At 37.9% G+C, this 17,691-nt stretch overlaps 1 protein-coding gene across 1 annotated transcript in view; it reads left to right on the top strand.

Moving 5' to 3' along the window:
• Positions 1-17,691, top strand: part of BDP1 (B double prime 1, subunit of RNA polymerase III transcription initiation factor IIIB) — a 78,507-nt gene that overhangs the window by 11,547 nt on the left and 49,269 nt on the right. Inside the window, exons 8-12 of the mRNA XM_052659257.1 lie at positions 4,469-4,523; positions 6,225-6,368; positions 10,351-10,620; positions 11,753-11,900; positions 16,116-16,271. Of these exons, the coding sequence (XP_052515217.1) occupies positions 4,469-4,523; positions 6,225-6,368; positions 10,351-10,620; positions 11,753-11,900; positions 16,116-16,271 (773 nt within the window). The remainder of the gene's footprint in view (positions 1-4,468; positions 4,524-6,224; positions 6,369-10,350; positions 10,621-11,752; positions 11,901-16,115; positions 16,272-17,691) is intronic.

The following is a 17,691-nucleotide window of genomic DNA, read 5'->3' as shown; positions in this document are numbered from 1 at the left end:
GATACGGGTATTTATATTTTCAGTTTCTTCTTGCCTTAGTCTAGATGCTAAGTTGTTGAATTTATAGGCATAAAAATTTCATACTATTCACTTACCATTTTAATGCTTGTAGGATTTATTGTAGGATGTATCTCACTGATTGATGATTTTTCTTTCTCTCTTTTTTTCCCTTGTCTTGCTAAAGGTTTTTGACCTTGCCAGAGTCTTTTAATGAATCAACTTTTAGCTATGTTATCAATTGTATGTATGTTTTCATTGTTTTTTTTTTTTAAAGTTTAGCATTTCCTTTCTTCAGGCATACCTCATTTTATTGCACTTCACACATACTGCAATTTTTTTTAAAATTAAAGGTTTGATGATGGTTTGTATTTTTTTTTCTATTTTTTAACAATAAAGAATTTTTAAATTAAGTATATACGTTGTTTTTCTAGACATAATGCTATTGTACCCCTAACAGACTACCTCAGTGTAATGTAAACAACTGTTTTGTGCCCTGAGAAACAAACAAAAACCTATGACTCGCTTTATTGCAATATTTACTTTATTATAGTAGTCTGGAACTGAACCTGCAATATCTTCAAGGTTTACGCCTATACTTACTTCGGGTTTAATTTGTCTTATTTTTTTTCCTTAGCTTCCTTAGATGAAAACTTGGAACGTAGATTTTAAACTGTTCTTTTTTTAATTGAAGACATTTAAAGCTATATAGTTTCATATAAACTGTAGATTTATAATATCAGTAAGCTGTTTTCATTGTCATTCAGTTAAAACTATTGTCTAGTTTCCCTTGTGATTTCTTCTATGACATGCCAGTTATTTAGAAGTGTGTTTAATTTCCAACGTTGGGACATGTCTAGATATCTTACTGTTATTGTTTTCTTTGCCACTGTGAAGGTCACAGCACGTAATCTGTAAGATTTCAGTCTTTCTGAAATTTGTTGATTGTATCTTAAAGCCTGTCGTACTGTCATCTCGGTGAGCGTGCACTTGAAATGAACATATCTTCTGCAGTTGTTGGGTGTGGTGTTGTCTGAGAATGCCTCTAATCACAGTTGTAGATTTGTGTTTCTCCTTTTAAATTGATCAGTTTTTGGTGTGATTTGAACTTCATGTGTATTGAAGTTCTTTTATTGGGTGCATTCACATTTTAGCTTGCTGTTGAATTGATCCTTTTATTAGTAGGAAATGTCCCTATTTATCTTTGCCATCATTCCTTGTCCTAAAACAGGGGTTAGGAGTCCTGATCCTCCTTACAGTCAAGAATATGAGTATAACTTCTGGTTGGCCTTTTGTATCTGTGTTCCCTGTTTCTGGTACTCCACTTACATGAGTTAGTTTGCGAGACATTGTACTACACGTTAATAATGCTCTGTCCATTGTTTTCCCAGTCTTTTTTCTTTATTTCAGTTGGTTAGTTTCTGTTACCATGTTTATAGATTCACTGATCTTGTCTTCGGCTGTCTTCAATCTGCTGTTAAGTCCATTAGTGAGGGTTTCATTTATGGGATTTCAGCTTGGTTATTTTTCCTAGTTTCCATTCTTCTGCTGAGATTTCTGTATCTGTTCATTCCATATTTTCCTTTGAATTCTTGAACATATTTATAACAGCTGCTTAACTTTCTTGTCAGCTAATTTCAACATCTGAAATCTGTTTCTGTTGACTCTATTTCCTTGACCATGCAGCACCTTTTCCTATCTTTTCTCATGTTTTTTGTGGATTTTTTTTTTTTTTTAATTGCAGGCTGGACATGGTAGATAATGTGTTACACAGTGTTTGAATTATGTTTGTTTTTATTTTTTCGTTCAGAGTGTTTCTGTATTGTCAACTCTCCTTATTCTTATGAAGTCTTGGTTTTAGGCTTTCTTAAGACTGATCCTTACTCTAGGTTTCTCATCTGAATTACAGAAGATAATTTGAGTGACTGTTTTCTGATTTTTCCAAGCACGGTCATGTTATACCATTCTAGATACATAGGGACGAAGATAATTCATTACATATAGTAGATCCCTTGGGGCGCTGGGGCTTAAGTCTCATGCTACAACCCTGACTGAGAAAGGCCACTCTAAGGTGTGACCCTGTCTCTAACTGGTGATTGTTCTGATGTCTGAGCTGAATGTGTGGCTGTTAAACAAAGGTATGATGAACCCTGTCATCTCCCTGTGTTACATGGCTTCTAGGATCTTCTTTCTGCTCCCATCCCTGTAATAGCTATTCTCTACTAGACTTCATGCTCAGGGCATACGGAGCCCAGATGTGAACCAACCACCTCTGGGATACCTCTACCAGATTCGTGGGGCTCCTCTGTAAATAGCTCTCTGCTCTGTAGAACCTGCCTCTGAAGGTACTTTACTTCCTCAGCTCAGTGGGATCTCTGGGCTCTGTATGGCTTTTCTCTCCTTGGTTAGGAAATTTAGCCCAGGCAGAGAGTCAGGGCGAAAGTTGGTATATCTTTTGTGTTTCCCTCCTTTCTGGGATTGTGGAATTGTGGTCTTGCTCTTCCAAGATTGTAGTCTTGTCCAGTGTTTAAAAATAGTTGATTCGTTTATTTTGTTCCCTTTTAAAGGTATTGATGATGGGTTGGATGTGTAGAACAAGTCCATTGCCACTTACTTTGTCAAGGCCAGAAGTGGAAGTTATGGGATTTATTTTATGATCATGGAATTTGGCTTACAGTGATTCCTGCATGGATTCAATGACTAATATCAGGGAATTCCCTGGTGGTCCAGTGGTTGGAACTCTGTGCTTTCACTGCTGGGGCCCAGGTTCAATCCCTGGTCAGGGAACTAAGATCTCACAAGCATGATGAGGCCTGAAAAAGAATGGTTAATATCAACACATTCTTAAAAGTTTTAAATTGTTCTGGACTATATTCTCAATTAGATAAAATATATTGTAGCTATGTTTTAAAATTGAATAATGCCTAAAGCCTGTTGGCATTCTTCAGGATGTTTAGTGATTGTAGCCTGTCACTTTTTATGTGACTTCTGTTATGTGTAGATATGACTTTTGTTAACTTTTGAGGAAATCTTTAAAGAATAATGATCTTTAAGGGAGAAAGATGATCTGCTTTGGAAACTTCCATTTTACTTGGTAATAAGGGTTAGGAAGAACGGAAAAGAGGAATAATCTGTAGATTGAAAAATGTTAGTCATATAAAAAAATTGTGTCCAACTTTTTGTGACTCCATGGACTGCAACATGCCAGGCCTCTCTGTCCCTTACCATCTCCCAAAGTTTGCCCAAGTTCATGTCCATTGCATCAGTGATGCCATCCAGCCATCTCATCCTCTGACCCCCTCTTCTCCTTCTGCCCTCAGTCTTTGCCAGCATCAGGGACTTTTCCAGTGAGTCAGCTGTTCACATCAGATGACCAAAATACTGGAAAATATAGGAAAGGTTAAACTGTAGAGCCTAATGATGTACCCTTAGATGATAAACAGTAAGGAAGTGCAAGAAAGTGATTGCTTTAAAGTCAGGTTAGTGGGTAGTTTCTTTTGGAGGGAAGAAGGGGTCAGTGAAGAGGTTATTGTGTGTGATTTCTCTCTCTCTTTTCAATAATATGATTTTTGTATTCTTAATAAAAGCTTTTAGAGCACTGATCTGTAAAGGGAGAGACTGGCTAATGATTCCCTCCCCTAGGATGTGTGTGTATGTGTGTGCCCTCAGACTTTTGAAGGTCTTGGGATGCATTGAACTTTAAATCTTAACCATCTCCATCTTAAAGGAGGTTATCTGGAATAGAATTGGATCTTAGGATGCATTGAGCCTTAAACCTTAACCATCTCCATCTTAAAGGAGGTTGGTTATCTGGAATAGAATTGGATTTTAGGATGCATTGAGCCTTAAACCTTAACCATTTCCATCTTAAAGGAGGTTATCTGGAGTAGGATCTTAGGATGCATTGAGCCTTAAACCTTAACCATCTCCATCTTAAAGGAGGTAATCTGGAGTAAAATTGCAAATGGGGCTCTTTGGTGCTCAGGAAAGCAAGGTTCTAAAGGTAAACTTGGCCAGCTTCAAAGTTTTTCTCAGCTGTTTCTGTACAGTCTCCCCTTCATGCTGTTAAAAACATATTAGAATAATAATGTAAGAGGTTTAACTTGATATAAGTATACTAATTTTTAAAGAGTTAATACTAGTTAGCTTAATTGATCACAGTTTGATCTGTTTCCGTGCTAGTCAACTTTATTTTTTATTTTCTGTCCTCTGTAAATCCAGCTTCCACTGCTAATTCATGTTATTGATCTTGAGGAGCACAGAGCTTGGTAGAAATCTTTCATCTCTATTTTTTAAAAGCTAAGGGTTTAAGTAATTTGCCTATTAGCAAGTTATTTATTATTCTCTATTTATTAGAGAATCATATGTTATTATAAGAATTTTACTTTGATGTAATTTTTTAAACATAATATTCACTTGTTTAACAGGAGAAAATTACCATAGGGTTTGTTTTGTTTTGTTTTTTTAACAGAATAAATTTAAACGTGAAGAGAAAACAAATGGATGGAGAATAGACAAAGCATTCCGTAAGTATTAACACCTCTTTAAGAATGAATTGTTTGAAGAGCCCCACAAATGACCAATATTTTGTCTTTGGTCTCAGTGTGTTTTAGGTTTGTTTTATCTCCCTGTATTGTCATAGGAAGAGTAGCACTGGAAATTTTTCTCTTGAGCAGTTCGGGTCTGGCAGATATAGATTTGTAGGCAAGGGAGTAACTAGAACATCAAGAAGCAATTAAGCAGGTTTCTGAGTCCCAAGAAATTAGAGGGACTGAGGAAACCATTTCCAAATGCTGTTTATTCTGGGGGAATTGTATTGAAGAAGTTCCTCGTTTCTGGAAGACACTATTAAATGATTCCTTACAGTGGTAAGTCCATTATTCAGTTGGTAATGCAGACCACCTGCCCTGTTCCAGCTGCTGTTGCAGGCACCGAGAATATCATGGTGATCAGGACAGCTGAGAATCCTGCTTCTACAGCCTTCAGTCTAAGTGGGTGGGGGAGGAATATAATTGGTGAGCAGGATAATTTCAGATAGCGATTAATTTCTAAGAATCGAAAAAGAGGGAGTTTGGATATTCAGGGAAAGTCTGTCTAAAGGTGTGACGTTTGAATTTAGACCTGATTTGAAAAAATGATGTATACCTTTCGGTTTTTAACTAATAACCTCATTAAAATGAGGCTGTTAGTTTCTCTTTAAGTCCAGAGAAATACATCAAGGGATTTGTAAAGAAAAACAGAATTAAATGTACTGTTTGAAGTAGTTCCTGTATCCTTTGTTTGGAAGATAATTACCAACATTTCATGATTAATGTGTTCTATGTTCATTTGCTATAGTGCTAATCTTAGGAAAAAATTCTAAAGAGAGGTACTTAGATTGTGTAGCTCTGTACGTTTATTTTCCGAGTCTAGACACAAAGGTAGATGAGTGGACACTGCACCTTATCAATGTGGTACTGAGTCCTCAGGAAAACCATTTCCAGGAATGGCTCCTGGAGGATCTGGAATGTTGTAGTTCTCAACTGTCTCCATTTTAGAGAAGTGGTCTTGAAACTTCTCATTATATTTAATCAGAAAAGAATCCATAAATCTATGAACAGTCTTTATGGGATGTGGAGTCATTGTGAGACCATTCTAAAACCTTTAAAATTCACTGTTTGGTGCTTTATAATAGAAATTATTTTACTGTTAATGGGTATTTAGTGGAATAGTCCTGATTAATGTTCATTTACTTCCTCCTTTGCTTATATTTGAAAGAGTAAATCGTGAAAGGTTGTAATAAAGTGAGCACATGAAATTGAGAACTTCTTAGTCATTCCATTGTTCTAAAAAAGTATATTTATAACTATGCACAGTGTAATTTATAGTTTGACTTTTGATAAATAATTCACCTGTGTAACCACCACTCAAACAAGCCATGAAACATTGTCATCACTCCAGAAAGGCCCCTCTTTTCCCTTTCTAGTCAGTCTCCACTCCTAATCCCAAGCCAGGCAACCACGTTTTTCATTTGAATCATCATAGGTTAGTTTCTCTTGTTCTAGAATGTTGTATTTTATTGTTCAGTGGGATTCTGTTATGTGACTGTACTATAGTGATTAAAGTTGTTTGTTCTCTTGCTGATAAGCTCATTTGCTTTTGATGTTATGATACTTAAGAAAAATTAAAACTTGAAAATTATTTCCTTTTTAAATAAAAACTTGAAGGTTCTTTCTCTTTTTGAACAGAGGAAAAGCGCCCTTTTGACTTCGATTTTTTTGCTCATTTGCTTCAGAAAGTTCTTGCCGAAGAAGAGAAAAGAAAACAAAAATCTGTTAAAAATCAGAGTTCAAAGGAGAAGAAGTCCTCTAAATCACGGAAAAATGTAAAAGGTACTTATTGAAAAGAGTTATTTTACTTAGTAAGAATAGACTTCCTGTATTGTCCCTAAAGTCTTAGGGCATTCACACATGGTTCAGGCCGCTGAGACCATTAAGACGTCTGATCGGAGGGCGTTGGTTTTTCTCAGTTTTCTGGTTAACTGGCCACGAACAGCAGCTTCCTTTGTAGTTTTATAACTGGTGTAACTGGGCTGTTGGCATCTTCCTTGTGTCTGGGTACAGTTGTAGCTACTAAAGGAGAGTCAGAATTTTGAGGTGTCATGTTTGCTTATTATTTTTCTCTGTAAATCAAATCTGGCTCAAGAGTCAAATATAATGAAAAATGGAAGTCTAATACATTGAGCTTGTGACTAAATTGTATTGTCTGAGCACAACTTATTTCTGAGGGACTTATACCAGGTAGGAAATTTTTTTATGTGGTTATTTCTATTTTTAGGCTTATCTTTTCTTAACTATTTGAATTTTGATCTAAGGACAATGTTTAGCTATAATGTTATAAAGGATCTTTGAACTATAGGGAACCTTATGTGTTAGCCGTACATCCCAGCCCCTTTCCTTTTGTTTTAATAACCCAGAAATAACCTCAGAGATCCTGTCATTTTTTTCTTAACGTATCACAGTGTTAGTAGTGACAGCAGCAGAACTCAACCTAGAACTGTGAGAGTCTGTGATGGGGGACCCCAGGAGGACCCCTAGATTCAATTATTTGCTAAGACTCACAGGACTCCGCATATAGTTGTACAAATAGCTGAGATTTATTACAGTGAAAGAATGCAGAGCAAAATTGGCAAAGAGAAGGCACAAAGGTCCAAGTCTCGGGGAACCAGGTGCAGGTGTCTGTGAGTCACAGGGGATGCACTTAATTTCCCAACATCATGCAGGAATGAGGTGTGTAAAGGGGTCCAGTGCTTAAGACCCCACCCCTCCAACGCAGGGAGCGTGAGTTTGATCACAGGTTGGGGAGCAAAGGTGCTGCCCTGGCTGCTCAGATTAAAGAATCTGCCTGCAGTGCAGGAGACCTGGGTTCGATCCCTGGGTTGGGACGATCTCCTTGGAGAAGGGAATGGCTACCCACTTCAGTATTCTTGCCTGGGAAATTTCATGGACAGAGGAGCCTTGTGTACTACAGTCCATGGGGTCACAAAAAGTCAGACATAACTGAATGGCTAACACACTGGGGAAATAAGATCCCACATGCTCTGTGGTATAGCCAAAAAATAAAAAGTAAAAAAAAAAAAAAAAAAAATCTACCAGGGAAGCTTGTTACTATATCAGCACCCAGGGTTTTTATTTAGAGGTTGGTCATGTATACACCATATTCCTGGCACGTACCAGAATTCAAAATGCCCAGAAGGAAGGCAGTTGTTCAGCATAAACCACATTGTTTGTTTAAACAGTTTGTTTAAACAGTCAGTTAGGCTGACGGAACCCCAGACCCAAGTTTCCAGACACAGCCCATGGGCCAACCCTTTATGCAGGCCTTTCAAAGGAGTGTAGTGAACCCTGCTTTGTTAACTCTTTCTGCACAGAGCCAATATAGAACTTCTTTCTCTAGAGCATAGTTCCCTGTCTTTCTAAACGTAGTGTTAAAGACTGCAAAGTCGTTTCATTCTTTAGTCAGTTTTTTAACTTATTTAGCCCTGGGAAACTAAAATAAATATACTCAGTTCAGTTCAGTTCAGTCGCTCAGTCGTGTCCGACTCTTTGCAACCCCATGAATCGAAGCACTCCAGGCCTCCCTGTCTATCACCATCTCCCGGAGTTCACTCAGACTCATGTCCATCGAGTCCGTGATGCCATCCAGCCATCTCATCCTCTGTCGTCCCCTTCTCCTCCTGCCCCCAATCCCTCCCAGCATCAGGGTCTTTTCCAATGAGTCAACTCTTCGCATGAGGTGGCCAAAGTACTGGAGCTTCAGCTTTAGCATCATTCCTTCCAAAGAAATCCCAGGGTTGATCTCCTTCAGAATGGACTGGTTGGATCTCCTTGCAGGCCAAGGGACTCTCAAGAGTCTTCTCCAACACCACAGTTCAAAAGCATCAATTCTTTGGCACTCAGCCTGCTTCACAGTCCAACTCTCACATCCATACATGACCACTGCAAAAACCATAGCCTTGACTAGACGGGACTTAGTCAGCAAAGTAATGTCTCTGCTTTTGAATATACTATCTAGGTTGGTCATAACTTTTCTTCCAAGGAGTAAGCGTCTTTTAATTTCATGGCTGTAGTCACCATCTGCAGTGATTTTGGAGCCCAATCTATCAATAATCTTGTGATTACTGTGGTACAGATGATAGCATAAGTACCCCATTGTAACTTATTTAATGTGAGAACTTTTCAGGTATTTTGTTACAGGTCAGAATTTAAAAATTGCTGATTATTATTCTGATCAATAAATCCAGAGTGTTTTCTTAATTTTAAAATCTCGTTTGACTTTTTTTGAATAAAAGTGGAGACCTGGGTTCAATCCCTGGGTTGAAAAGATCCCCTGGAGAAGAGAAAGGCTACCCATTCCAGGGGAAGATCCCTTGGAGAAGGGAAAGGCTACCCACTCCAGTGCAAGGAGATCCAACCAGTCCATCGTAAAGGAAATCAGTTCTGAATATTCATTGGAAGGACTGATGCTGAAGCTGAAATTTCGATAATTTGGGCACCTGATGCATAGAACTGATTCATCTAAAAGACCCTGATGCTGGGAAAGATTGAGGGCAGGAGGAGAAGGGGACGACGGGATGAGGTGGTTGGATGGCATCACCAACTCAATGGATGTGAGTTTGAGTAGACTCTGGGAGTTGGTGATGGACAGGGAGGCCTGGCATGTTGCAGTCCATGGGGTTGCAGAGTTGGACACGACTGAGCGACTGAATGAACTGAACCCACTCCAGTATTTGGCCTGGAGAGTTCAATGAACTTATAGTCCATGGGGTCGCGAAGAGTCGGACACGACTGAGCAACTTTCACTTTCACAAATGACACTGAATTCTATTGTTTTTGTTTTTTTAAATGTAATGTATTATCTTATCTTTTTAAAAAATATTCATTTTCATTTATTTATTTGGCTGTGCTGGGTTTCAGTTGTGGCACTCAGATCTCCTTAGATCTTTAGTTGCAGCATAGGGGATCTAGTTACCTGATCATGGATCAAACCTGAGCCCCCTGCATTGGGAGTGTGAAGTCTTAGCCACTGGACGACCAGGGAAGTCCCCATTATTTTACCTTTTTGATATAGTTAATTGTTAATATGTCTTCAAAGAAGAGCACTAGAAATTGTTTAAAAATCTTTGCTAATAAGGTTGTTCATTGTAAAACAAAGAATAGAGAAAATTAAATTCTTGAACTCTCTCTCCTACATTGCCCTCAAGTCAAATTCTTCAGCTTTCTTCGAGATAATTATTAGTAAACTATGAGTTAGTATGAAGGTGAAAAACGCTCAGTTGTGTTCGACTTTTTGTGACCACATAGACTGTAGCCCTCAGATTCCTCTGTCCATGGGATTCTCCAGGCAGGAATATTGGAGGGGAATTGTCATTCTCTTCTCCAGGGGATCTTCCCGACCCAGGGATTGAACCCAGGTCTCCTGCATTGCATTAAGATTCTTAACCATCTGAGCTACCAGAGCAGCCTTTTAGTTAGTACAGTAACTCTTTTCTATGATATGCCTATATATGTTTGTGTATTGGAATATATGTAATTTTTTTCCTTAAAAATGAGATACTGTGAATATTGTTCTGCAACTTGATTTTTTAAACGCAACAATAATTTTTGAAATCTTATACATTACTGCATATAAAGCTACCTCTTTATTTACTGCCTAGATTTCTATAGCATTATACCTTATTTAGTCATTCTCTGTTGGACAGTTTAAGTTGTCTTTAAATTTTTGCTAAGACATCCTTAAGTATTTATCTTCTCCACCTTTAAGCATTTTTCTATAGATTATTTTTGTAGTTATAACAATTTCTCTTACTTTCAGTGAAAAAAGTTGCTAATGATGATCGAGATGAGTCTGTGAGCACTAAAATTTCAAACTCAGGAAGGTCGCAAAAGGATGCTCAGACAGTTGAAGAAGAACTGCAGTCTCTGACTTTATCTGAACAGGATTCAGAACAGAATGCATTAGAACTAGACGTAAATCAAAAGAAAAGAAGAAGAAAGAATCAGGGTGAAGGTAGTGAACAAGAAGTGTATCTTTCAGGAAGTGCCACTGTTCAGCCAGGCTCTTCTAAAGGAGAAAAACACAAAAGTAAGTTTATTACATATTTTAACAGCCCCTATCTTACTTGTGAAGATGTGTATAACTTAACTATGCTCCTTCTGAATAATAGCAGCCAGTGATAAGTATTCCTTGGTTCCATATTCATGGTACTGTGTTAAACCCTTTTAATTTAAAGAAAAAATAGTTTATTGTTAAAAAAAATGAAGTGAAATGAATTTTTTCCTCTAAATTTGTCTTTGAGAAGTGTTACCTCTTAGGTACTCATATTAACAAGTCACATGTATATAGTTAAATGTGTGCTGTATCTGTTAATAAATCACGGGTTTTCATGTCCTACCTCTACAGAGCCCCTCTATGAACCCAAAATAAGTTGTTTAATTTGTGTAAAAGGGGTGTGTGGGTGTATGTGTGTTAAGTCGCTGCAGTCGCTCCAGGTCTTTGCGACCCTGTGGACTGTATAGCCTGCCAGGCTCCTCTGTCCATGCGATTCTCCAGGCAAGAATACTGGAGTGGGTAGCCATTCCCTCCTCCAGGAGATCTTCCTGGACCTTGGGGATTGAACCTGTGTCTCTTAACGTCTCCTGCATTTGCAGGCAGTTTCTTTGCCACTAGCACCACCTGGGAAGCTCTACTGAAATAAATATTCCTCAATTCCTTCTTTTGTTGAACTCCCTAGAGTGTAGACATTTTGACACTTCTGAGTTCCTGGGGAATGAGAGCTAAGAGTTAAGGGACATCTTAGTCGCTTTCTTTAAGAGTTCATATATAGATTACTATATATGTGAATATATATATATAGATTACTATATCTAAGTAATATATTACTTAAAACAGATAACCAAGTAAAGAGAGGAGGAAAAGATAGTAGCAGACCAGAACAGTCTTTCTGTAGAATTTAAGTTTTATGTGGTTCGGCTTCACCAAGATTTTAAGTGAATCCTGATAGGTAACATAGTGTGATTTATAGGCATCATAATATTATGCTCTTTTGTGGCTTACAATTAAAGATATTACATATAGAGGAGAATAGCTCAGCTATTAAGAAATTGCACTTTGGGCTAGTTTCATAATCCTTTATAGGGTTGTATGTGAATTCCTTTGTGCTTTTTAAAATGTTTTTGCTATCATTTTTATAATAATACGCATTTTGTATTAATAGATAAAGGCCTGTCTTTAAGTCCTGAGATTAATGAAAATGAATCCAGTAAGGAACAAGAGCTTCCCTGTGTACAGGACACAGATGACCTTGTGGGTTTATCCTCTAGTGAAGACACTGAGAAAAGAACTGACCCTATTCTTTCATCAAGGTATTTTTTGTATGGTTACTCACTTTGTCTACATCTTCTCACAGATACTGAAGGAGGAGTGTGAAATCTCCACCTGTAATTGTGAATTTGCCTATTTCTCTTTTCAGCGCTGGTTATTTTTTTCATGTCTTTTGAAGCTCCTTTGTTAGGTGTGTACGTTTATAGGATTGTTGAATCTCCTTGGTGAAATCACCCTTGCATCACTTGTGTGATATCATTCTTGTCTTGCTCTTTGTTCTGATGCTTGCTATGCCACTACAGCCTTCTTGTGGTTAATGTTTGCATAGATTTATTGTTTTCTATAAATATTCTCTCTTAACTTTGGTTTTCAGCTGTTTGAATGTGATATATCCTGCTGAGGGTTTTTTGTTTGTTTTTACTCCCAGTAAAAACACATGAGATCTACTCTTCTAAATGAGGTTTTAAAATGTGCGAAGCTGTTACCTGAGCAGTGTTGTACAGCATGACTGAAACTGTCTGTTGAACAGTAACTCTGTTTCCTCCCCATCTCTGGCCCGGGTAACCACCATTCTACTTTCTATTTCTATGAGTTACTTTAGATATTTGAAATACATGGAATCACATAATATTTGTCCTTTTATGAGTGGCTTATTTCAGCTAGCATAATGTTTTCAGGGTTCATCCATATTAAAGCATATGACAAGATTTCTGTTTTTATGGTCAAATAATATTCCTTTGTAGGTATATATCACATTTTCTTTCTTTGTTGGTCTGTCAGTGAATATTTACAGTGTTTCCAGCTTTTGGTTATAATGAATAATGCTGCAGTAAACCTGAAATTGAAGAAAATTCCAAGAGATCTGTTCTCAGTTCTTCTGGATAAATACTCAGAAGGAGAATTGCTGGATCATATGATAATTCTGCTTTAAGTTTTTTGAGGAGCCTTCATACTGTTTTTATTGTGGCTTCATTTTACATTCCCACCCACAGTTCATAAGTATTCCAGTTTTTCCACATTCTTACCTGCATTATTTTATTTTTAAAAAATTAATATATATTTTTAAATTAATTACATTTAAAAAATTAATATAATAGCTCCTAATAGGTGTGAGATGATAACTTACAGATTTGATTTGTATTTCCCTGATGATTGTGATGTTGAGCTCTTTAAATGCTTAAATACTTGTTGGCCACTTGTATATATTCTGTGGAGAAATGTGTATTCAATTCCTTTTCCAGTTTTTAAAAAAATGTTTATTTATTTCTCTTTTGGTTGTACCTTGCAGCCTCCGGTGGGGTCTTAGGTCCCTGGCATTGAACCCCTGCCCCTGCAGTGGAAGGGCGGAGCCTTAACTTCTGCCAGGGAAGCACCCTTTTCCAGTTTTTTAATGGAGCTATTTGTTTTTCTGTTACTAAGGTGTAGAAGTTTCTTATCTATTTTGAATATTAAGCCCTTGTCTGATACATAGTTTACATATCTTTTCTCCCGTTCAGCAGTTTGCCTTTTGCCTTTTGATTGTTTCTTTTGCTCTACAGCAGGTTTTTAGTTTGACATAGTCCCACTTGTCTATTTTTGCTTTTCTCACCTGTGCCTTTTCTGTCATGTCCAAGAAATCATTGCCAGTACCAATCTTATGAAGCTTTCCCCCTGTTTTCCTTTAGTTTTATCCCTGAAGGTGTTTTATCAGGGTTCTTTAAGGTTTAAGCACCTTAAAGCACCTTAAAAGGTGTTTCAGAGTTTTTAGTTTTATCCTTTAACGCGGTGGACCTTGGTTTCAGTCCCTAGTCCAGTGACTAAAATCCCACAAGTTGTGTAGCATAGCTGAGAAAGGGGAAGAAAAAATGTTACCTTTAAATCTTTAATACATTTTGAGTTAATTTTTGGGTGTAAGATAAAGGTCCAGTTTCTTGTGTGTGTGTGTGTGTGTGTTTCTAGCTTTCCCACATGATTTGTTGAAGAGATCATCCTTTTCCTATTGTGTAGTTTTGGCACCCTGGCAAAGACCATTTAATCATATATACGTGGGTATATTTGTGGGCTGTTTTTTCTGATCCATTGGTCTGTGTATACCCTTTTCTGAAAAATCTGATGAAAACCACTTATTGTTGTAAGGCCAGACCTGGGGGCCCATGATGGGCCGCCCCTCCTCTCCCTCCTGCCTGCTGGGGAAGTCCCTAACGGAAGGAGCCTCCCAGATCCCGGGGACCAATGACAGCACACTTCACCAGCTAAAGCCGCCCCACCCCAGCCACGTAGAAGGACCTGTCAGCCCGCGACGCCTCGGCCTGGCGACCTATCCGAACCCCCGTCCTACTAGCCTGACCATCCCTCGCAACGAACATATAAAAGCCACCCCCAACACGGACCGGGCCTGGACTTCCTTGACCTGCCTCGTTCGGGTCCAGGAACCCCGCCCGGGAGCGCTTCCCCATTAAAGCCTGTCAGACACTCTTTTCGGTGTCCTGGTCGTCTTTACCTAACAGTTGTCATGTAAAATACATGTATGCACATGTGCCAATTTATTCACACAATTCAGAAGATTAATAGTTTCTTTGAAGACAAGCCATAGACCTCAGGTCTTTAACTTGCTGGGTGACAGATATCTAAGTTTTCATCTCAGACACGCAACTAACCTCGTAGACTATGCACAAAACAATACTGATGACTTTTTTTAAGGGGGGAAAACAATCCTGTTATGACTGTTTAAATCCTATTGGTTTTATAAAATAGAGAGCTGATTCTATAATTGTTATGTCCATAAGAGTGAAGGCTCATGAATGGTAAAGACAATTTTGGGAAACATCTCTGGAGATGAAATGTATTGGCTTATTCTAAAGCTAGAGTAATCAAAAGTGTGGTCCTGGAAAAGCACAAGTTGACTGAGAGGAACTGGATGTAGAATCTAGGAAGAGAAATATAGGAATCTGATAGATGGCAGAGGTAGCATTAGCAGTTATCTCCCATATCCTATGATAAACCATAATGGAAAAGAATATTAAAAAAAGAAAATGTGTGTGTGTGTGTAACCAGATCACTTTGTTACTGCTACTGCTAAGTTACTTCAGTCGTGTCCGACTCTGCGACCCCATAGACAGCAGCCCACCGGGCTCCCCCATCCCTGGAATTCTCTAGGCAAAAACACTGGAGTGGGTTGCCATTTCCTTCTCCAATGCATGGAAGTGAAAAGTGAAAGTGAAGTCGTGTCCGACCCTTAGCGACCCCATGGACTGCGTTGAGTAACAGGAATTAACAATATTATAAGTCAGCTATACTTCAATAAAAATAGATAAGAAAAAAAAGAAATATGTACAGTAAAAAAGAGATTAGCAGGTAAAGATTGAGTTCATCATTCATTAAATGGTGTTTAGATATGAAAAAAATGATAGTAGATCCCTATTTTACCTTATGCAGTAACTTTCAGAGATTAAAGATGACATATATAAAGCAAATCTTTAAAACTTTTAAGAGAAACTGTAGAAAAATATTTTTGTGATGTCAAGGATTTCTTAAGACATAAAAAGCACAAAGTTTAAAGGATAAAATTGATAAATTCAACTACAGTAACATTAAATACTTCTATTGACAAACATCTCCATGAAGTAAAACACAAGTTGCTGATTATGAGGTTTTACATGTAACATCTAACCTGAAAAAGAATATACAAGGAGCACTGGGAAGAGAAACACCCAGTAGGAAAAAAAAAAGCAAAAATAAAGCATGGCTAAATGTGAATTTGTGTTAAGGTTGAATGCTGGCCACTAGGTAGTCATTGTCTATGTTACCGTTAGCTGAAAGGCTTCCCGGTGCAGCACTCCTCTCCTTCCGTGGTGCTCCGTGAACTCCAGCTTGTGCGCACTGGAACTGCATCCTTGATCTCCACGACTCTTGGGTAATGCGGTAGTACTGTGTGAAGGACTGCCGATGATACATTTTAATGAGATAATTCCTAAACTTTACACATACATTTGATTCGTGAACCCCGTGTAGTTAAGAGGTTTTCACTTTGTAACTTCTTGAGCACTTACTCTGTTCATTGTGGCTGTTACTGTCTCCTAAGGTACAGTGTTTTAATAACATGGTGCAAGGAAGGGTCTCAGAGAAACCAAAATACCCGTTTTGTTTATCCTGTGATATGAAGGATCATCTTTCAGAATTTTGACTTTGTATATTTAAAAAAATCTTTTAAATGTTTAGTAGAAGATGTCTATTACTAAAAGGTTCTTCTTCCCAATGTATTTTCATTTGCTTCATAGTCAACAAGATGTCATATCAGTAGCAACTGAGACTGCAGAATCAAACACTTCAGACTTGCCTTCATCAGAAGGTGGCATTAGAGCATTGTGTGGGGTGAATAGTGCTGAGAGTAGTTGTACAGAAGAGAGAGATGTTGACCTAAAAGATAAAGCACTGTAAGTATTTCACATGGTAGGATTTTAAAATTTGTTTTTAAAATTTTGATAATTTGTCATTAAGAACTGATGATAATGTTGTTTTCTTAAGGGATTAGGAGGGTACTAGAGTCTGACAAGTCTGAAAGAGACTTCCCTTTCACTTTTCACTTTCATGCATTGGAGAAGGAAATGGCAACCCACTCCAGTGTTCTTGCCTGGAGGATCCCAGGGACGGGGGAGCCTGGTGGGCTGCCGTCTATGGGGTCGCACAGAGTCGGACACTGAAAGGTTGTTGTTGAATCACAACGCCGGGATTCTTGGCCCCCGGAGGAGAAGAATTCAATCTGGGGCCAGAGACGAGGCTTGATTGCTCAGAGCTTTTGTGTAGTAAAGTTTTATTAAAGTATAAAGGAGATAGAGAAAGCTGCTGACATAGGCATCAGAAGAGGGCAGAAAGAGTACCCCACTGCTAGTCTTCAGCTGGATGTTATATAGTCACCAGCAGTATGTTAATGAAAGAAAGGAATGTCTCAAAACTTAGAATGGCACCAGGCGCCTCACCCATAAGATGTATTTTGGGATAATCTTGGCACTAAATGGTTTATCTTGGGCCATAAAAGGATTAACTTGAATCTTGAAGAAGGGCAGATCACCATACAAATAGCTTCATTTACATAGATTAGAGGAACAATATCGGAGCATAACATACTGGTTTATCAAGTATGTTCTGAGCCCCAAAGGCGGAACCGACTTGAAGACTGAGTTTGGGGGTAAATGCATAGTACATTAGCATAGCTTAAGATAAACATTTCCATAAGAAAAAGGCATTGGTTATCTCTAGGTTTGAGAATAGTTAACTTCAGGTGAAACTAGGTGTCATGGCAACACCGAATTTTAAGAGAAACCTCCTTTTAAATTTGTCTAGAGAAGGAAAAAAGATCTCTAGTTTGTTTCCTCCTGCCACTTAAGAGAGATAAAATGTCTGACACTTGCAGGCTGTTTCCTCCATTTGGAGACCCCTGGCCTTCATGCCTGTTACCCTCTCAACACGACTGAAGTGACTTAGCAGCAGCAGCATAGACCATTTAGTATGTAATTGTACTGTGGCCTGAGGGACATCAAAGTTTTTATATTTTATTACAGAAAGATTATCTTTTATATCTGATATATAGTAGTTATAGGAGTTACAGCAAAGTGGTAACTTACAATGAAATTCCAAAATAATTTAGAAACCTAAATATTTGCTGTGAGATTTAACTTTTACTTGGTCTGAGTTATTTTTCATACCTGTTGGTCAAAGTAGTAGATTTTGATATTGATATTTTAAAGAGATTATGTGTTATGCTTGCTAGTGTGAAAATAGTGGTTAAATTAATACCTTCAGTAAAAACAATAAAAGCACTGCAAGACTTTTCCTTTGAAAAGATATCTGAAAAAT

Source organism: Budorcas taxicolor, chromosome 20 (assembly GCF_023091745.1).
Source record: "Budorcas taxicolor isolate Tak-1 chromosome 20, Takin1.1, whole genome shotgun sequence".
Lineage (NCBI taxonomy): Eukaryota > Metazoa > Chordata > Mammalia > Artiodactyla > Bovidae > Budorcas > Budorcas taxicolor.
This window is presented reverse-complemented; position numbering and strand designations above follow the sequence as displayed.